This window comes from Phascolarctos cinereus, unplaced genomic scaffold, assembly GCF_003287225.1.
Source record: "Phascolarctos cinereus isolate Bilbo 61053 unplaced genomic scaffold, phaCin_HiC Scaffold_5;HRSCAF=322, whole genome shotgun sequence".
Classification (NCBI taxonomy): Eukaryota; Metazoa; Chordata; class Mammalia; order Diprotodontia; family Phascolarctidae; genus Phascolarctos; species Phascolarctos cinereus.
In genome coordinates, this window is record NW_027555958.1 from 94,952,864 (window position 1) to 94,975,620 (window position 22,757).

Sequence of the window (22,757 nt, forward strand, 5' to 3'; positions counted from 1 at the left end):
CCTGCCACTCGAGGCTTTCTTGGGGGATTGATCAATGCTTTACTGAAGACAAGATACACCAGGAATTGTGCCCCTTTACTAAATAACTGTAACTTTAAGACACAGTGACATACCATTTAATGCACTGAGTGGGGCCCTATTAAAACTGTCAGCTTAAGTGTGGTTGGTGGGTACAATTTATGCTTGTGGAGGGAATTGCTACTACACCCCCCTCCCCCCATCATGTGGAACTAAGAAATGGTGGGCTTTTCCTTTTAAATTTAGGCCAAAGTGGAATATAATTGCAAGGAAAAGCATGATAAAAAAAAAGTTTAGGTAATGTTTTAACCTTTTAGTTGCCTCTAGGGAGCAGAGTTATGAAAGGTTATTCAAATGAATAAATAAAACATGAGGATTTGCAAACAACTTGGAGAATATTTGCCCTTTTGATATACCTGTTATACCCAATAGCATTCGAAGGGTTAAGGAAACAGTTTTTCATAAAATATTAAATTTTAGGATCCAAACCTTGTCACAAAGCTCTTTATATCCATTTACTTAGCTCTAAGTGGTGCATAATGAACAAACTGCATAATGCTCACAGAAACGCTCAATGTCTAAATGCCCAGTATTTTGGCATTTAAAACAAGGCTACAAACAGCAGGCCTGTGGATTGCCTCAGAAATGGTAAACAGAACGCTGCTTGGGACACCCTGAAATGCAAAGCTGTGAACTGATAAATATGCAGCACCTGCTCCCAACCATATCCGATGGCCCACTAGGTAGGGATCATGCCAGGAGGAGGGCAGTGCCAGCCTGGTTCTCCACCACTGTGCCATCCAGCTACATTCAAATAAGCCTCATTAGCTAAGCCAGCAAGGACTCCCCTTTGTAGGTTTTAGTTGGTTATACACACTGCTGAAATAGCTAGGGTGAGGCATTCCAACAATTTCTACATTTATTTATGGGCAGATCCCATTATTTCTCTAGTCTATAGGTATAATTTAGAAGTCTCAAAAGAATGTAGTTGAAGAATTGGGGTGGGGAAATGGAGAAGGGAAAGGGGGTTCTTGAGAGGGCCTTGATATTTTTTTAAGCTTCCATGACTAAAATGCTACTCTTCATTCCACTCAAATCTAAATGGTAATGATCTAAAGATTTTTAAAACTTTAAATGTTATATTCCTCAATTCAAATATTGATTCTAGGAACTATTTTGAAAACAGCCACAAGAAGGGTTTAAAAATGGTCATAAAAATGAATGACACAAAAAAATCAGAAAGAAATCTCAGAATCCCAACCTTCATATGTTTATTTTCCTTACCTTGACTTCTACTGAAATCTACTCATGAACATTTTTTTTTTTTGCCTTTGATGGCCCAATAATCACAGGCTTTTACTAGAGCCTTTATGTAATGGTACCTCAGTGCGCGCGCTCTCTCTCTCTCTGTCTCTGTCTCTCTCTCTCTCTCGCTCTCTCTCTCTTCTCAAAAAAATAGTTTCTTTTATTTTTCTGTTTCTATCAATAGTACAAATCATATTCTCTGTCACCCAAGGCTAGAAACCAAGTTGTTAGCTTTGACTGATGCTCCTTATTCATGCCCTACATCTCACACTGACCAAGTCTTACCAATTAATTCCTCCTTCAAGATGCACTTTGCATACATCTATTCCTCTTCATTTGCCTAGATTGCTGCAATACTTGGAGACCACTGTGTATGACTTCAGGCTCCCTTCAATCTATCCATTATAGTGTGCCAGACTGATCATTCTACTGATTTACCAAAAAACAAAAAAAAAAACACCAACTAACTAAAAAAGAGGGTGGATAGAATCCTCGGAGTCAGGAAGACTCCTCTTCCTGAGATCAAATCTGGTCTCAGACACTTACTAGCTCTGTGACCCTGGACAAGTCAATTTTCTCAATCTGTAAAATGAGCCAGAGAAGGAAATAGTAAACCACTTCAGTATCTTTGCCAGAAAATCCCAAATGGGGTCACAAAGAATCAGACACGACTGAAATGACTGAATGACAATTGAATAAAAATCTTCAGTGGTTCTCCATTTTCCATCTTATCAAGTCTTAAGTCCTTTGCCTGCCATAAGTAACTGAATCCTCAACAGATAGGCTGGTCTCCACACCATCCCATAAAATTACCATGTTCATTTCTCTTTAGTCAGGCCACCGTCTTCATGATTTTGTAAGAATATTACCTTCATTCTCATTTCCATGTCTTTGCAAATTAGCTGTATAGCACACATAGGGTATCCCAAAACTCTCCAAGGCAGTTTAAAGCTTACCATTTGCACTAAGACTCTGGGGATTTTTTTTTTTTAACACAGGTGAACAATGAAGCAGATGGAAAATCACAGAATCTCAGAATTAGAAAGAGGCCGAGAAGACCATCAGTCTGGTTCAGCCTATATGTGTACAGGATGCCCTTCTATAACGAGGTTTAAAAGTAGTTGTTTGGGCTTTCCTTGAAAAGCTCTACCTTGGGAGAAACCCACTCTCTTGCTAGGAACTGTTGGGTGGCTGGCTCTAATTGTTAGAAAGTTTTATAATGAGTCTGCATCTGTCTTATTATAGCTTCTACCCAATGGCCCTAGTTTTGCTTGCTGGACCTAATAAGAAAAAGTCTTAATTAATATTTGACATATGATGACCTAGGCTAAGTATTTCAAGTTGTTTCCAACGATTCTCAGGTGGCATGGTGTCTCTCCTTTGGGCCTGCATGCAAAACTAACCACAGTACTCTAAGTGTGGCCTGATATCTCTTTCTTTTGATACCATGCCTCTTAATAGAACCTAAAATGGCATTAGCTTTTTTGGCACTGTGAACTCACAGTGAAATCTACAAAGAAACCCAGATCTTTAGAAACAAAATCTCTAGCCCACCCTTAGACTTGTGAAGTTGAATTGTTTTAATTCAAGTGAAGGACTATATAGTTAAACGTTATCTTATTAACATCTTTAAGCCTGTTGAAATTTCTGGATCCTGTCATCCAAACTATTAGCCATCCATCTCTTCCAGCTCTGTCACCTGATTTGATCAGTGTGCCACTGAAGCTTTCATCCAAGTCACTCTTTTGATAAAAATGACAGGGTGCACAAAATTAGAGAGCTTAAACCTCCCTGCCCCCAGGGCACTATCACAATCAGCACCTAGTCTCTCCTTACCTGTGCCAAGCCTCCAATCTCTTTGACGCAGACATAGAGTCTGAACAGGTCCAGGGGCTTTTTGCCCACTGCGGGCAGACTGGCAACAGGTGAGCCTCGCTCCTCCATGAAGGTCAGGTATCTGTCCACCCACAGCCTTCGCTCCGGCTCATTTCCCAGCTCATACACTCTTGTGATCTTCTCCCCAGTGGTTGTAGAAGAGCTTGATTTCTAAAGCACAAAGAGTGCATTTGGAGGTGGGGTGAGGGCAGGAGGAGGGGAAAGGGGAGAGTAAGACAAAAGTAAGGAACTCACAACACGTACAAGAAGAAGAAGATATCAAACAAACTACTGCTATCACACAACAGTTAGGAATGAAGGCTACTAGTTCAGGCACAAACAATACATTCTCTTATTTAAGAATTTATTTGACTTTAAAGGGCCCAAACTCCCCTTTTCATAAAATAAACAATTTTAAATCATTGATAGAAAAGCGTTGAATCCCAGAAGGCAAATTTTTGATAATGCCTCATGTCATTTTTTGAATAAATGGGGAAAAAACCCCAACATTTCCTTTCTATGATCTCAAATTATGGTTTACTCTGAATAAAACAAATTTCTTGGCTCCCTTCCTTCTTCCCCTCAACCAAAACAGCATCACTTCACTCAATGGCCTGATATGATAGGTTATCCCAACTTCTCTTTTTTTTTAGAGGCAGTTGGGATTAAGTGACTTGCCCAGGGTCACACAGCTAGTAAGTGTCAAGTGTTTGGTCTGAGGCTGGATTTGAACTCAGGTACTCCTGACTGCAGGGCTGGTGCTCTATCCACTGCGCCACCTAGCTGCCCCCGCCAGCTTCTCTTTCTAACACACTTCATGCTAGGATCTTCCCTCTGCTGATTATGTACAATTTATCTCTATATATTTTGTCTATACATAGTTGTTTTCATGTTGTCTTCTCCCATTAGTGTGAGCTTCCTGTGGCAAGAACTGTCTTTTACCTTTCTTTGTATTTCCAGAGCTCTTTTTGGTGAGGCAATCAGGGTTAAGTGACTTGCCCAGGGTCACACAGCTAGTAAGTGTCAAGTGCCTGAGGCTGGATTTGAATTCAGGTCCTCCTGACTCCAAGGCCAGAGCTTTAGCCACTTGGACACCTAGCTGACCCTACAAAGTAGGTCCTTCATAAATGTTTACTGGTGACCACTGTTGAGATGAGAGTGGCTAAACTCAGGTGCGTGTGTGTATGTGTGTGTTCCTTTGTACCAGTATAGGGAGGACTAAAGCTAATATATAGTTTTCAGTGAAAAACAGCGTAGGGAACAAAACTACAGATATAACTGGGGGCTTCAGAATCTCAAAGTAGGAATTCTCTGGAGATGTAAGCTTGAAATTTAGTTGGATAACGTGGCATAGTGAAAGACTATTGGTTTTGAGAACCAGAAGACCTGAGTTGGAGTCTCAGTTGTTACTAGCTATGTGACCCTGGTCACTTAATTTTTTTCCCCCCTCTGTTGGAAAGAAATAATGCTTGCACCACCTACCTTATAGGTTTGTTAAGAGGAAAATACTCTGTAAGCCTCAAGATCTTTATAAATGTGCATTGTTATTGTTACAATTTTGCTAATCAATTTCTCTGTTTTAGTACTAAAAATTTTTTCCCCCTAAAAATACCATGTTTTATCAATTGTACATATAGCAGCACAAATTGGAATGAAGATTTGGCACCTCCATTATTACTACAGTAATGCATTTCTACTTTGTTCAAATATCTAACCTACACCATTGGTACTTGGTATTCTATGCTATCCAGTTGAGAGACTAAAATGTCAGACATGCATTTTGGGCCAATCTGGTGTCTGCACAAATGGGCTACGTAATCTCAACAAGGAAACTGACTGGCTGTATGTTGGTGAAATTAAGACCATGGTATCTGGCCTGCTACTCCAGATAGCTAACACAAAAAGTTCTTTTGAATTGTTATCGAAGGGTTCTTTGGAAGAGGATTATTCTATGTGACAAAACCAGATTTAAAAGGTAGCTTACTTTGGAAGAGCCACTGTTTTAAAATACATACCTCCTAACACAGTTCCATTATCTTTCAGCTTGTTAAACATTTTACTGGAATCTTCTCAGTTTAAGAACATATTGTCATTTCTCTTTGCAAAAATCTAATGATAGGTGATGCCCCGTTTGGGATGAACACACCCCAGTAAAAGGTGGGCTTTGACACAGCAGTCCGAGTATATGCCAAACAGTAAGTTAAATTTTTAATAAAAGAGGGTACTTTTCATATCCAATTAACTTATTACCCAATTAAAAAGGTTTTTTTAATTGCTTGATCATAGCATTAGAAATGTTTAAGCATAACGTCATTTAATAATAAGGTGTTAAATTGTTGAAAAAATGAAAAAATGGGGGTTGTATTATAGGTCAATTAAAATACAATAGATAGACTTGCTCTTATAAATTCTGTTGTTGGTATAAAAATGGGACTGGACTTAAACTTCAGGTAGGCACAACTACTTTAGTTGGAAAAAGCTGCGTGTATCCCCTACCCCCTTTCCTTTCTACTTTGGAGAATGGTACCTACTTTCCACATTCTTACACTTAATTCTTTTTTCAGGTCCCAATTCTAAGCCGGTACAAATATAAGAGAGAACGCTAATTTCTACACACTTTCGCATACTGCTTACCCAAAGGCATATTTAAAAAGGTAAAATAAAATAAATTCCAGATACTAATCCAGTGTCACTACAGAAAAGAAATTGGTTTTGAGAATTCCAGATCAGTGATGTCCAATTGAAATAGAAATTGGGGCTGCTAGATCTCACAGACAGGGATACCTGCAGGCAGCATATTGACTTAGAAAACCACATATTAACACTATCTATGTTCTGTCGTATTTTATTTATTTTGGTAATCTTTTCCAATTATATTTCGATCTGGTTCTGGCTGCTCTGATAATGCTGAAGGCAGCAAAGACTTCTGTTCTAGATCATTCCAAATGAGAGTCTGTCTATTCACAATCTTGATAAAAGATTACAAAAGTAATGACGTGAAAGGGCTGGCTTTTAGTTACGGGCTCCCCAAACAGCTTTACCAATATATTGCTTGTGTGCTTCAACAGTATACTGCTAGTTTAGGACTTGGCTCCTCTAAAGTTCAACTAGGGAGTGGTCTGTGGTTTTTTTTCAGGCAATGATTAGCATCTCATTCTACAGATGAAGTATGATCCTGACATGAAAGGGATGGGGTCAGGTAATCTAATACAAGACAAGCAATTATGAATTTTTTAGTTTTAATCTTGGCTCTTCTTTACCCCCTACGTCAACCTGCCATATAAACTCTGTGCAAATCAAATGTTTTTCTTATTTACGTGATTAGAAAAATGCCACAAAGATGGCGATTTTCATTAGAAAAATGCTATTGCTTTTGTTTTTTTAAAAAGATTTTAATTCTTGCAAAAATACTTTCATAGCACCATTATAAAAATGTCTTTGTACTTTAAAAAGTAAATTTAATTTGGTCTGGAAATCAATGTGAAGTTATGTACATTACTGAAATGCAGGTAAAAAATAGAATTAAAAATATTTGGTCTTAATTTATCAGGGTGTATATGAAAGAGTTATGATGATCAGATAAAAGAAATGGCTAAAGCCTGAGAATAGATAATGTTCTCTAAATAACTATAATGTGTCTGTTGACACCTCTAAGTCTGCTTTTTTAACTGACTAGTGATTATACTCATTAAGAATTCAGCACACCAAAAAAGCATTACAAAAACAACAGTTTGGGGAAGCAAAGAGCAAATCCAAGTCATAATTTATCAGGTTCAACATGTACCTTTTTGGTGCTAGGATTTTAGTCATGGCATAAATAAAATATATTATACTTGGTTAGGCAGGAAGAGCAAACTAGATTCTTTCCAGGACGATTGTTAACTTTTTAGGCCATCAAGGCAGCATTTACCAAATTACTTTTTCAGTGTCCTAAATTGTACCCACATGCCTTGAAGTAGTTAATGTCTGTTGGCAGGGGCCTGATTAAAAAAAGCAAACAAACAAAACTATCACACTTTCAGGACCTCATCTGCTATGGATGAGCAAAGCCAGAAGATATTGTAAAATTACCGTTATTATTATAATCTTTTTTTTTTTGGTGGGCAGAGGGGGAATATAAACATAAATTAAGTCTGTAACACTTTACACACCTCCTAAAGGTAGACATTTTTGCATTCTCTACCAGATACGCGATCAATTTTTGGGTGTGTATATATGTATTTGTGTGTATGAAAGTAAATTTTTCATTTTTAAAATACGCATTAATTACATAACATTGCATGAAATATCCTGACACTTGTTACATTTTCAGTTCTCTATTTAGATTAAGGGGTGTTGGAAACATGAGATGCTGGTCAATGCCTGCAGTTGAAGAACTAATGAATTGCATACATTTGCAATTATTTGATAACAGAGATAATTCTATGCACTTCATTTATAATCTACTTTGGTACTCTTCTTAAATTAACATCTCATTCAAAAGAGTGGCATTTTGTGAGTGGAGAACACTCTCTCACCTGGTTTCGTTACTGAACACTACTTCTCAGGTCTTTTTATCTACCACTAGGGCAAGGAATTCTCTTATAAATAAAGTAAACAGCAACAATTTGTGGCATGGGTGTGAATAACACAAGGGAATGCGCTTTGAAAAAGTAAAAAGAAAGCATACTATAAATACAAGACATCATATCAACAAATTGTTTAGTATTCTTAGACTGCAGGATAAAATTGTGGGTCTTAATTCACTTTCACCCCGGTGTTCCTGTACTGGGATACTATAACTATTAAGTAATAGAATAGTATTAAGCTTACTATTACAGGAGAGCTGGTTAATACTGAATACACAGATCTATCTATCTATCTATCTATTTATCTATCTATTTATTTCTATTAGCTATTAGGTCTATAAGGCTATCATCTTGAACTTCATGATTTCATACCTTGGGTCAATTTCTTAAAAATAAAGTATAAATTCCATTTGAAAACCTACAGTTTTACTGATTCTAAAATATTAAAAAAAAAAGACAGGGGAGAAGATGGGAAAACAAAACACAATGTTGGCTGCCTTCTGAGACTCAAAGCAAATAACACAAAGACATCAAAATTAAGGAGGTGCACTCTTTTTCCTTCCTATTAATTTTCCCTAGAAGGTTTAAAGACCATTTTTTCTCCCTTGTGTGGGAGACGAAGCATGTCTCTATGGACAAGGTGACCAAGAGTGTGGCCATCTCCTTACTCTAAAAAGGAAAATGCTGGTTATGTTGAAGCTCCATGTGAATGCTATAAACATTTTCTGGAACAATCAACTCCTTTAACCTTCAACTCTGTTTAAATCAGTTAATGAGATAATTAATAGCAGCCTCCATTCTTCTGGGTTCTGACTAGACTGCCAGGATTTACACTTAGATTCTTCATCATCTCCAAGCTGTTCTTCGTGAGCTGCGCTCTTCATACAAAAATTAGGGTGTTAATTAAGACTTCTTCATAAGGTAATTGCATGTTAAAGTTTTTTTTAAGTGCTCTTTATTCTTCATATGAATATAAAATAAAATGTTAGAACTATTATTCTTTTATAAAGGGCACAAAATTAATTTTTACTATTGAGAAAAAAATGTCCTAGACCTACCTATGGCCAAATGAATATTTAAACTGAAAAAGAAAAAGATTTCCTTGAACTTACATTAACATTTATGTTCTTTATATTTCATCTGGCAACCACTGCTTAATTTCAAGGGTATTTGCATTGCTGTGCAGGATACAAATTTTTCTACCTAACCCGATTATAATGTACGTAAACATTATTCATCTAAAAAGTAGCATTCTAAAAATACACATGCATTAACTTTTCCCCAGCCTTTTTTGTTCATTTCAGACAAATAGATTGAAACAATGCACAACTGATATTATGCTAAACTGTGCCCCAAGATTGTAATATTTGCATTTTCAGATAGGCAATTTGGAAATAAGATATTTCAGAGGCTGAACTGCCCATAAAAGACTTAGTTCAGATGCCGAGCTTGTAATTTACACCATGGCTGCTATTAGTTCTCCTATAACAGAAGAAACACCTCATTTTAAAAACCTTCTCTAAGTGCACAATGAACCGAACATTTAATGAAGTCACTTGTGTGAAGGAGTTTGGACCCAGTAACAAAAATGGCTTCTCCTTATAAACACATTCAGCATGCTTTGTACAGAGGTGAATCATGAGAAGAATGCTTGCCTCTCACAACAGCTACTTAACTATCAGAATTCAAACTTCTATGATGCACATAAACTTATTAGTTTATTAACAATATATTACAAGTAAATGTAATCCGTTCATGGATCAATACTGTAATTTAAAAAAAATTAAACAAACAAGCAAGCATTAAAATAGAATTAATTACCAAAAATCCCCAAAAAACCAAAACAAAAACCAGAGCCACTTACAGGGCTTGATGGAGTCTTTGGCCAGCCTGGGCTGCTAATGCTATCACTTTCATCTCCATGAAATGAGGAGATGCTAGCAGAGCTTGGGGACATTGGGGAAGGGACTGGCAGGTTGCCTGGGGTTGGGGGCTGAGAAATACCCTGAGAGCTGTAGCTATCCTGTGGTAGAGGAATAAAAAAAAAAATATGACAAAGGCAGGGCAAACTTTATTTAAATAACAAAAAAGTACATCCAGTAAAACATACTGACCAATTTTTATATATAATATGTATATATAAAGAGAGACATATACAGACACAGACACATACACATAAATATATAAAGGTTAAAACAACATTCTTCATTAGTATAACTTGGTAAGTTTGCTGGATGCTTGGACAAGGTCCACTAAGCCACCATGCTTACTTCAAGCTAACATGGAATGCTAAGCATGGGTTTCCCCTTATGAAAGAAAGAAAAAAAAAAGCTGTTCACCTTATTTATCAAATAAGGTGGGAAAGCAAAATATTAAGTATGTTGCTGCTGCTGAGGCGGCCAAAACAGGAAGCTATAAACTAAAGGCAGAGAAAAATGGCTGCAAGTTCGAAACCAGGCAAGATCCCTTTTCCCCCCACCCCCAAACTCCCAAGCATTTCTTCCTCTGGTTTGCTCCCTATTCCCTCCTCCCCCATGAGTTAAATGCCATAAGAACTAGTAACTTTCAGATCCACACTATGAAAAAAAAAAAAAAAGAAAACAAATAGGTTGCACACAAATGGAAAAGACATGCGGGAGAGAAAGAAATGAAAAGGAAACAAAAAGGGAGAGGCCAGATCCAGAGAAGAAAGGACAACATGGCAGCCTCCTGCTCGGCCGAACCAACACCACGTGCACAAGAGGAAGGAAATACCTTTGACTTGCTCTCGGCCTGAGGAGTGCCTTCTTCTTTACCATCTGTTTTGAGAGGCATGGGTAATTTGGACTCACCGGGTGACATCATATCTGCAAGACCCATAGATGCTAATCGAAAACAGGAGAAAAAGTTTAGAATTATACATATGGTTTGCCAGTGCTGCCTGCTAACGCATGCTGTGAAGTGAAGTCTGGAGCACGCGATTTTCCCTTGAAGAAGTAAAAAATATGTAACCTTGGAAAACATGTATCCTTGAAATGAAAATAGCACCATATTCTAGCAATCCTTTACCAGACAAGAATAAGGTATTGTCTTTGCATGCTAAAGACCAAATTACATCTGTCTATCATCATATCATTCTGTCTGTTGTAATCTACCTATCATATCAACATCTCTCTTTCTCTCCTCTCTACCTATCCATCCATCCACATTTTTCTTTCATAGCCATAACAACAACAGAAAGAGCAGACCATAGCTGGTCACAAAACAAAATACTAAACTAAGATTTTCTCAAACCTTTTAATAACCAGTAAAATTATGGCGAGAATGTGAATATTATATACCTGGAGAATGGAAGATTTTAAAATGAACTACCATATAAAGACAACTTTGAAAGACTAAAAGACTAATGAACTCTGATCAGCAAAATAACTGACCATAATTTGAGGGGTCTAATGATGAAATATGCACCCACCTCCTGACAGAGAAGTGAAGGACTCAGAGTGAAGTGTGAGACATATATTTTTTGGGACATGACCAATGTTTTGCTTGACTATATATGTTTGTGATGGGTTTTGTTTTTCATTTGTTCTCTACTGGAGGAGAGAGGGGGGTTTAAATGGGACGGAGTAAAAGCGGTTATTTGCTTTTTAAAAAAAAATATATAACTTAGTAAAATTAACTACTGTAGTATCACATTCCATCATATTTCAACTTTTATATTGCTGCACTGCATAATCTCGGTTACAATTAAGGAACAAACACAAGTGAATTTTTTTTTTAAAGAAAAAAACACAACTTGATTTTCTGCAACATGGCTCACGGTCTAAATTGGTACCTTGGCTTACCACTCCCCCAACTACTTCCCAAGAGACCAAAGACACAGATTCATACTCAGACTAATATAAGACTCAATATACAGAATACATGATATAGGCAAGCTCTACCAATAACAGGGTCACAGAACTCACTAATATCCATCTAGACTTTTACCACTTCACGGATGGAACTTATTCCCCTCAGAACTGCCTAGTATTGACAGAAAATACAAATACAAACTGATATTTCTAGGTTAAAATGTGGGTTTATTTTGTTATATTCTTTATAAAGGAAAAAGTGGGACCAAACAGTGAAGCAGTACAGGTGTCTGGGGGAATAACAGCTGAATTCCTGTAGCACCCCACTAGGAAAACCAGCTGCCCCAAACTGGGTTGCTACTGGGACTACAGAGGAGACCACCAAACCAGATGTGTGAAAGGGAAAATAAGAATGAGGAAGATTGGTGAATAAGAAGAGGAAAGGAGATGTAGGGATGAAATTTATGGCTGAAACCAGGAAAAAAAATTCCTACTTAAAAAGATGAAATAAACCTGAGCATGAATGCACAGGACCCATTTCATATTTAATTTCATATTCTATGCAAAAGGCAAGGTTGGCCCTAACCAGGCAGCATCCATGCAAGTACAATGTGCTGAAAAAGAAAACGAAAAAACAAAAACCAAACCTTAAACTACTTCACAGATTGCCCACTACAAAATGATTATTGCACATATTCATGTATTACTATGTTTTAGAAAATAATTAGTTTTAATTACAGCAGTGAGAGAGTGAGCAGGACTCTGGTGAATAAGTTGGCAAGGTTTCTGGTGCTAATTTGCTAATATCTTTAGCATCACTGCAGGTTGAGACCATAGGTCTGCCAAAAAACCTACCCAGCCACGTGCCATGAGAGTTTACAACGGCATGTTCAATATTCAGCTCTGAACGGCCTATATTTTCCATGGCTATGTGGGCTTCTTTTTCAAAGCCCATTTGCACCCCAGTCAGTCCTTAAAGTCATCACAACACACACAAATCATAATTGAGATATTTTTCTTTTTTTTTTCCCCCCTCCAAATTACTTTCAATACTTAGACTTTAAGAACTGGAACAAAAAGCTTTTTCAAGTGATGCAGCTGCAGAGAAAAATCTATTGGGATCAGCTAAAAATGCTGTTATTTTTGTGAATGTGTGTGAAACCTCAAAAAAGCAGCTGAGTGATATTACACCAAGAAGCCTGGCTGTTCTGAGCAGTGGATCTCTTTGGTGCATTTTTATCCTTCGGAAACTATCTCTGGGGGGTCTAGCAGGATATGAATTAGTTAAGTCTGTACATTAATGAAACACCCTTTCTTGTGGGAGGAAGAAGGCAGGGTGACTATGCAGCAGGAGAGGCTTCTATGTGTCCAAGCATATATTGTAAAAGATGGCCTTGCTACTTATTCACTGAATGGAAATCATAGAAAGGCCAGTAAATTTAATTCCAGACTTTTACAGAGTGGTAAGGTCATGGAGGCATTTCCTTCTACAAGTTCAATTTTTCTCAGGTTATAATCTAATTCTTTCAACATCAACCAATTATAAAATTTGAAACATGGTACTATTCGCCATAAATTGTGCCTATATATTAAATTTTATTGACATAATAACAACTTAAATTAGCAGAATTAATTAAAACATCTACTTTAGTTTGAGTTTTCCCAGGTTTGTTTTTTTGCCTTTTACTATGCTTATAACAGTAAATTAACAGGTATCAAAATAGAGGAATATTCCAGTTCCTCCAATTTCTTACTTTGAAAAGGATGAACTAGAATACAGTTTAATTTTGAGTACTGTGCCATAATTAGTACACCTGCCTTGAAATGTAAATTATATTTTTGTGAAATGGATAGCATGATCTTTCCTTACTGTGGACTGTATAAGTGCTTTCTACTGAAATGCTTATTCGTGACTTCTTACCAGAATTCTCAATGAATCACTGCAAACATCCTTAAGGTTCCCAGGGCAATGGTACTCCAGGGGAACTGTTTTTCCCCTTTCCCAGAAAAGAAAGACCACCACCATTATAAAGGTGTGTTAAATCAAGGCAACGTCCCCCTTATACTATTGACACAAGTAATCTAGTATGTAAAGTGCATGCATAAAAAAGGGCAGTAAAAATTTTGTGACTGCAAAAAAGTGCCATATGCATTCAGTGACTGGGTTTCAAGTACTAGCCTCTGGCTTTACCACTGAAATTTAAGAGCTAGAATGATTTCATAAAGAAAGTATGGGTCAAGGTCCTAAAGTAGTTGTTCCACACTGGATTTAATATATTCAAAAAGACCATAAAGAATATAAGACATGAGTAAAACTGAAGCTAAACATTCATTCCTTCCCAACTCCCATGATTCCCCCTCAAGGCTACAACAGCATTCCCTACAGATGGTGCAACAGGCCTGGAAATGCATAGACCATTGCTTTCTTTTCATGGACAATAATACAACATACTATACTCTGCAAAAATATTTTATTCCTTCTTTTTGAAAACACAGAAAGGGCCTGTCTTTGTGTGTGTATGCCTCTCATCTATTTTTATGTGGTAAATATAAAGTAACATAGTCTAAAGCTAATGTATTGCTTACAAAGAAGCCAGGATAGCCCTGGAGAAAAATTTCTCTCTCACTGGATCAGCAGGCACTGGAAAAAACCTCTCTTCTTTTCTACACTAACATACTCCATGTATCAGCACATTTATTTTCCCCTTCGGGTAAGAGGTTTCATCCCCATGTTTAATCAAGTGGTTTACCTTCGTACCGAAGTTCATTTTTCATCAAGTACCTTTTCTTTCTTTTTTTTGAGGGGGGCGAGATATCAAACTACTCGAAAATAATCTGGCGACCTCCTTTACAAGAGATACTTGGCAGCCTTAAGATGAAAATCCTTATGCATCTCTCAGAGATTCATGTCCGATTGACAGACTCGTCTCTTATTCAAAGTACATGATAAGCACCAGAAAAGGAGAAGGGTCTCTAGGTGTGTAAAGCTAGTGGTCATGACTGCAGGAAGCCTCCTGAACCAGATGCCTCCTCCATGACACACCAGACATATACTTATAGAATGAGCTTGAGTTTTTCTAACAGAGGGTGACTTAAGTCATTCAACATTTTAAGTCGTGTTTATATCTGAATAAGTGTTGAGATTCAGTGCACTGAAAGGCATGAGTAAGTGGTTCCATACCAGAAAATGTCTCAGTTACAGAGGCACATGGCTATAGTATGGTTTATTTACTATCTGTAAGTTATCATGATGAAAACATGCTCTACTTCATACACACGAGGTGACTTTTGAATGCCAAGTGCTGAACCACATATGGGAACTACATTTATGGAATTCAGATAATACTTAATTTAAGATGATAGCTTATATTCAGACAAGACTCCAATTAATGAACACTATAAAACTAAACACAAATAAACAGAAACTGATTAATATAATATGTTATATATACAAGGTTGTATATAACAAGGTTCAAAGGACTTGCAATTTTGTCTTGACTATTAACAATTTTGTCTTTCCCCCCAAATGGTAAATATGTCTCCTTTATAAGGGGTAAAATTCCCTACTGCTTACTATCCTTCTCCCCCTGGCATTATAAGTGAAGAAATAGTTGTCACATTTGTACTTACACTGACTCTATTTAAATAATTACTTGCTCACTGAAGCCTGTAACAATTTGTCATTACACAAGAGGCTTTTTTTTTTGCCCTGTACACTATCTGAAGTGCATTTGTTTTCACTGAGCAAAGAGATGGCTGGAGCGCCAGTCTCCTAAGCCACTATCCAGGAAAATCCTATTTCTGGAATTTGGGCTATGCCTTTCCTTTCTCTAAATGTGCCCTCTGAAACAGAAACCGCTTTTCTGCTATCACTAATAGCCTTCGGCCTTTGGCAAAAAGACTGATGTACTGATCTCTGCCAGTCTGGGACTGGAAGAATTAATCTCTGCCCCCCCATTAACAGAATTTATGTACATTTCTTAATCAAAACTAACATTTACAATGCATGTTCCAAGTTTCTTTTTGTCCTTCTGTTCTCTCTCAGAAATTTCAACACAATCCACATCCGAGAAGAGATACACAGGAAATGTTAAACACCTAATACTCCTGGTACATCTTATAATTACTCTGCTTTCCATCAGGTAGCCTTTGAATTAATAAAGCTGGAACAAAATTGCACCAATGGGCAGGCAAAAAAAAATTTGATAAATGTTTAAATTATTAAAAATCCAATATTTCAAGATGCACAATGCAATAAAAAGTGTATGACTATCCCATACAAAAGACTGGGAGGATAAATGGCCTTGCATTGAACAGATTTCCTCTGTATGAAATAACGAATGGCTGAATTATCTGAACAGGAGAAAAAAAAAACACCCCTTTCTGTGAATCTTCCTTTAAACTGGTTATTTCTCAGGAATACATAAATCTTCTCAGGCAGGGCACTGTGCCATCTGTTTGTTGTGGGTTATTTTTGCAGCTCTAGGGGCCAAAGGAAAAAGGGGGAAAATGACTACTGTTAATAGCGCATCAGAATTTATAGTGCAGTTTCAATGCTCAGAAGTAATTTTATTTCAGCAAGCCAGACAAAACATATAACAACATAACCCAACTACAACATTACCTGGGACAGCACCAGTAGAAGGAAAAGTAAACCTTTTCCTAAAGGGCCACTGCTCAATAGCTTTTCACTTTCCATCTCAAATGTACAAGTACGTTTCTGGGACAAACTAATGGCTTCTTGTTCAACATTAAGAAGGGCCTATTTATTTATTTATTTAAAAACAAACCAACCAACCCATAAAACCTAGCACTTTTGTTTTGACCAGTAGGTTCCATTCTTTCATTCCTACTAAGAGAAAGTTTAAAGAAGAAATCACTCAGCAATACTACATTTAAACTAGACCCTTGAAAACAAGAGCTCAAAACTTGAGGTGAGATATATCATGTTGGGAGTTCACTGTCCATCTCTCCCTTACTGTGAGGCTAACAGGAAAGGCCCAGAAGGCAAAGATGTGAAAGAATGTGAATTCCAAGAGACCTCAACCTTTAATTCCATCATGTTTTTCTTTGACCTATTACAAAGCACAGTGAAGTTAACAATAACAGGTTAAGTTACAATCTGTCACCTAAAAAGAGAGTAATTTCATCTACCAATGTGATCTTTCAAAGTACAAAATATAATTAATAGTTGAAATGTAGTGAACTTTCATGTCTAGAATAGAAATGTTCTTCATCCATAGGTAGTAAGCATGGGGTGGCTGAAGGGAGTGGTTTTAGAACTTCACATGTATTAAGATTTTGTAGAGTTTCTGAAAACAGCTCAGAAACTCCGCATTTCACCTGACTGAAAGAATTTATCTTCTTATGTTAATGGGATGTGACCCTGGTTAGATTTCAGCTGTTAGAAATTCAAATGGGTTGAATTGAGAATAAAAAATTTATAATTTAAAAAAGATTACACATAATTTTTTCAATAGTGACAGAATAGAAATAGTATTTACTGAAGACTCTGTTTTGTTTGTTTTAAAAGATGCTTTTTCAAGTTTAAAAAAATTTACCCCCTTTTTTGATCTTTCAATAATTCTTCAGAAACCTAATTGTGAAATGTATTTCTCCTACATGACATACAGCATAAACAAGGTCTTATTATGGAGTCCACTATAAGTTTCTGCAACAATTTTAATTTTGACAAATAAAAAGGGAGCTTAGAAAGTATTATCCAATTAGTTCCTGATATACTGTCCTAGCTGAAAGACATGAATATACTTTACCAATAAAAACAAAATGAACAAGTAATTTATGAAACATTAGTTAAATTTTGGACCCACTAGTCTTAAAAAGGTAAAGAGGTTCTGTTTGCTACCCAGATGTACATTCATTGTTCAGATTTCCCGAAAGCAGAAATGTAGGATTTTCTTCAAGTCACCAAGACATTCAATTTCTTATGTCTTTTTTATACATGCTGGTGAAACTTAGATTTTTTTTTTAAAAGATCAGGAGTTTCCTAAAGAGATGTACTGCTTTCAATAATCATACGTAGTGTTTCACATTGTTACCTGTTGAACTATTCACCATGTTGGGGGTCATGCTGTAAGGAGGGGCTTGGGGGTTCATCAGGCTGGAACTGTTGTTCATGGGCTGGCTGTAAGGAGAGCTGGAGCCCATAAGTCCACTTTGATTCATGCCAGGAAAACTGCCTTGCCTATGAAAAGAGAAAGCACAGACACATGCATGTTGACAACACATGCCTTATCAAACACAAGAGAAGATTAACATTGTGATTATCCATGATAATTCACCTACTGCAGAAGCAAGAGCAGTCATTTTTACCTCCACTTTCTTGTAGTAGCGATGATGAAGAAGGGGTGGGTGAGAGAAAATCTATTGGTAACTATTCAGTTTTATAAAGTATTAATAATCTTAAGTAAGATTTCTTCACACAGGTGACATAAAGACATAAGTTTTAAGAAAGCGTATGGTTCTCAGAGTCAGAAATCCTGAATTCAAATCCAGGTTTAAAATGTACTAGTTATGTACAGATCACTTAATTTCTACATATTTGTTTCCTTACTTATAAAATGAAGCTACCATTACTTGCATTACTATCTACCTCACAAGGTTTTTGAGGATAATAGTTATTCAATTTTTAAGTGTCAGCCATTAAGTGTTTCAAGATGTTTAGAACTCGAAAGAATGGACAGGAGAAAAATAAGGGAAGGGGAGATGCAAAATCACAAGAAAAATGTCAGAAGCAAAACAAAGTTCTAATAAAAACCAAGACAAACCCATCTGCTTCTCTATTACAACTACTGAGTAGCCTCCTGAAAGCCCTGCCTCACCTCAGAAAAAAAGGAGTTATTTTGAGAAATTAATTTATTTGACCTTCTCTGCCATGTGCTCACTTGCTATAATGTTTCCAGATTTTCAGATGTAACACGCAAGGACATTTATTTTCAAAATAACTTTTTTCTTTTAAAAAATGTAATTCTGATGATTTAACTTCAACACTTAAAAAATTATATAGTAAAAGCATTTGATTTTCAGCATTTTTTGAGCAGAATTATGACTGGTATAGTTTAGGAAATGGTTTCTTCTGCCTTTTTTTTTTTGGCACTCTATAAATTTCTCTTAAAGAGCAGTCCAATATTGTCTAAAGTTTCTCCCATCACCCAGACCCCCTAAAAAAGTTATTTTGTCCTTTGCTCCGTTGAAGACAAGCTTCTCTTCCCTGTGTGAAAAAGCAAAGGGTATTCTTTGATATGAAGGAGACACCATCACAGAATGTCATTTCTCTGACTGCTTATAATGAGATGGGGGCTGGGGGGGGGGGAAGAAGGAATTTAAACTGCACAGTGGTACAACTCCCTCAGGAAAAATTACAAAGCCAAAGACAGACCATGGCCATGTGGCAACAACTTTAAAAGCTTCTAGCATAAGAGTCAAGCTTTTCTTATGTAAATATTGTATCTTTTAAAAAAAAACTTTTCAAATTTTAGATACGATTCTTTTATCTCATGAATAGTTGATGTGACAAATCTTCAGAAATTTAAGCACAAAAATGAAAGATGAGGATGGCAATCGGTGTCTCTTCCTATGTAAGCAAACAATTTAAAAAAGGCTATCGATAGCCATCAGGATAAACTAGGTTTTAAAAGCCAGCATCTGCAACTCTAACGCCTGCATTTAATTTCAGCTGAAGCATTTACGTTTCTAGATTGCAATAAAAGTTAAAGTGATGTAGACCATTTGTTGCCAAAAAAAAAAAAAACCAAACAAAACCCACACCCCAAACCCAGCAATGACAATGAGTGAAATTTTGGAAAATTGAGGATTTTGCTGTGTTTTTAAATTTGTGATTTTTGCAAACCTTTCAAATTTATTTTCTTTTTCAAAACATTGTAAAAATCAGTCTTTTACCAACTACTGCTTAGTGATCACCAAAGAATGATGATGTTAGGGGGCTGAGAGGGTGGTCAGGGAGGGGTTTGGGAAGAAATGAGTCAGTCTTCTTTCCCTCTCTATTCCATTGATAAGCTTCTTTGATTAAAGATTGCCTGACTGTGACAAACTGTGCTGAATCAGTGGAATAATACAAAGTACAGTCCATTAGGAACTGAGCTGAGATCACCAAACTCATTCTGATTAACCTCCAGGTCACTAAACACTTATAAATATGTTTCACAGCAGCTGCTAAACACTTCTATACGTTTAAGGTCACAGCATCATCGTGCCGGTTTTTGGAGTTAACTCAAAAATATGTGGTCTGCTTCTTTGATGTTTTTATTCAAAGAAGGTTGATACCTTTAAGCAGCTGTCACAAAATAAAACAAATGGTATGCTTGAGGATTTACCTCCTGTTTTTCTTAGGGAAATGAACAGTGTACATGCAGTCCTCAATTTAGGAATGGGGTGTGTTCCAAAAGTTCATTTGTAAATTAGTTGTTGGAACTTGGGACACATTTCCCCTACAAAGATAATGCCATAAATAAGGGTTATGTTCCCCAGCTAGCCTGTAAAATTCTTTTGAATCCATAAAGTAATTGAATTATGTTGTTAATAGTAGCCCCAAGCATTGAGCTTTCCAAAGGAAGGGGCTGGATTCTGGATGAAGACTGTAACATCAGCTGCTGGGGGGTGGGGGCTGGGGGGTGGGGTGGGAAGGTACTGCGGCAGAAGGGGAGACCTCTAGGGTGGACACTTCACTTTCAAATGGAGGACATTCCACCACTTGTATGACCTTGGAGAAGTCATTTTAACTTCTCCAGGCCTCAGTTTCCTTATTTATTAAAATGCTTGCTGATTTTAGTGAGTGTTGCTAAATACTGAACAATAAATACTAAAGAACAAGAAACTGGGAGTCAGCAGACCCCAATTCCCATCGTTAAAAACAGAATCCCCTTGAAAGCAAGTCCCTTAATCTTTCTAAACCTTAGTTTCTTTATCTGTAAAATGGGAATATAACCTATCTCATACGGTTATTGTGAGGAGCAAATTATACAACCATACATAAAATTATATAACATAAACATGTAATATAAATTATTTCGCTGGCTGAAAGTCAATTACATATTTATAGATGTTATATGCATGTTTTCATACATATATGACATCTATAAACACACAGAACCTCTATCTATAAATATATCTATAATATCTATATCTAAAAACCATCCATAAGTATCTATTTATCTAAAATACAGTGTTTAAGGTAATCTGGATGGTAAACTATTAGGATGAAATTTCTCCCCCGAGTCGGTAAATAGGAAGGTTGCTCTCCAAGCATTTTCCAGGACAATTTCCACATCACTATACTCTGCTGCTTCTATTTCCAAAGGATGGGCTAGGTGGGTCCACATTTTAATTGGGACACCGGTGGAGTGTGTGAATTTCTCTATGCTGAAGTGATCTAAAGATGGAAGCTAGAGTATATCTACTAATAAGGTCCTTCAATCACCAGCATCACAAAGAAAGGAAGCTGCCTACAAGATCATTTAGCATGCTAAATAAAACAGGCAGTATCCGGTGTTACTATGTATGTTGTCTAGGTGGGCATTCCATACATAGATCTGTTCACTGCTAAAAGGAATTAATCCCTCTTCCAGTTTATTCCATATTTAATAAATCTCATCACATGACTGAACTTTGATCATCTCCCAAAGTCGAACAGCCTTCTCACAAGGCTCAACTCTTAACGCCTTTTTTCCGTTTCAAATACCACAGTACATTACACGCCAGACTCCTCTGGATATCCTTTCATTCTTTTGCTTTTTGCTTTGTTGTTGAATCATTTCATTAGGATTTACAACTTAGTCAAAGGAGGGGAAGGTGGAAGAGAAGAGGGGAAAAAAGAGTCTTAATCGCCCTGAGACAGGAGAAGAAATTCATGACACCACATTATCCAGTGCATGGTCAGTCCTAATTTTTTTTTTTTTTGGTTAACTGCTGACACTTATTCTCTTACTAAATAATGATATTAAAAATCCATCATGCTTATTAAGTCCAGTTTTCCCATCATAGTCATTTAACATAATTTGATCTTTTTAAAGTAAAGAAATACCAGGATAAAAGAAGAATTTTTAGAGCCATTAAACTAGATACAAAATTAATAAAAGCAAACATTTTTGGTAGTCTGTGGTGTGTACCAGTTATGGATTGCAGTTAGCATCAGCTCAAGGCTACACAGTCATAACTAGGCCTCGCTCCCTTCAGTGACCTTCAAGTGCATTATCCCCTAGAAATGGGAGACAACAGTGTATAATGGCAAGGAAACTGGGTACTGATTTTTCTGTGTGTTTCCATATACTTTTCAAGAACAGGATATTAGGGACATAGTGATAGGCAAGTAATGATGAGTGAAAGTAAAATTATGTATTAGATCCGTGTCAACCTTTTTTAGGAATGAGCTTTATCCTTTGGTTTGGACAATTCTTAGGAATGTAGGAGGAAACAATTCCTCCTGGGAAAAGCATATGTCATTTAACCCCCAATGATTCCTGTAGGCCAATCACAGATGAAAATGGAGATTGACTACTATCACTAAATGTGTGCTCACAACATAGCTTTTAAGGGGTTTGCCAAAAAATTATCGGTGAATGTGAAGAAGAAAGAGGGGGTACAATGAAAGACAACAAACGACAACCATAGAGTACAAACTGCTGAGTTGTAGAAATTGGGAGCAAATTATTTTATGGAAGGAAACATGACCTCTGTGAATAACTGAGCACTCCAGGGCCTTACTGATCATTGCTGAAATGGGTGATTTATGTGACTCAAGATGAAAAGCTTCTATTCATTCCAGCTTCAGAAGGCTTCTAACTTGACTTTATTATACATTAGCTACTTTACAGATGTGATTCTCATCTGAGGGGTAGGCCAAAATCTCTAACTGTAGCAACGAACAAAATCCTGCAAATGAATACAAGAAAGCCCAACAGATGACAGTTCATTTTCTCATTAGGGATCAAAGAATCTGAGGTAAAAGTGGGAGGGGGCAGGAGAGAGGGGAAGAAGAGCAAAACAAACACCCATCCCCCAAATTTAAAAACCCAACCCACCAACCAAAAAAGTACTTCTCCCAAAACAAAACACACTCTTTCAAAAACAGCATATGTTGTAGCTTGACCCTTTGGGTTGTGAACATTAGGTTTTCATTTCC

At 36.8% G+C, this 22,757-nt stretch overlaps 1 protein-coding gene across 9 annotated transcripts in view; it reads right to left on the minus strand.

Moving 5' to 3' along the window:
- ARID1B (AT-rich interaction domain 1B) overlaps window positions 1-22,757 on the minus strand; it is a 551,542-nt gene that overhangs the window by 25,120 nt on the left and 503,665 nt on the right. For 6 of the 9 annotated variants that reach the window (XM_078155060.1, XM_078155061.1, XM_078155059.1 and 3 more), the window contains 4 exons: window positions 17,659-17,804; window positions 10,521-10,630; window positions 9,631-9,789; window positions 3,160-3,369 (listed from right to left, as the gene is read on the minus strand). In XM_078155060.1, coding sequence (XP_078011186.1) covers window positions 3,160-3,369; window positions 9,631-9,789; window positions 10,521-10,630; window positions 17,659-17,804 — 625 coding nt within the window. The remainder of the gene's footprint in view (window positions 1-3,159; window positions 3,370-9,630; window positions 9,790-10,520; window positions 10,631-17,658; window positions 17,805-22,757) is intronic. The other 3 variants (XM_078155067.1, XM_078155066.1, XM_078155063.1) reach the window with 1 other exon arrangement.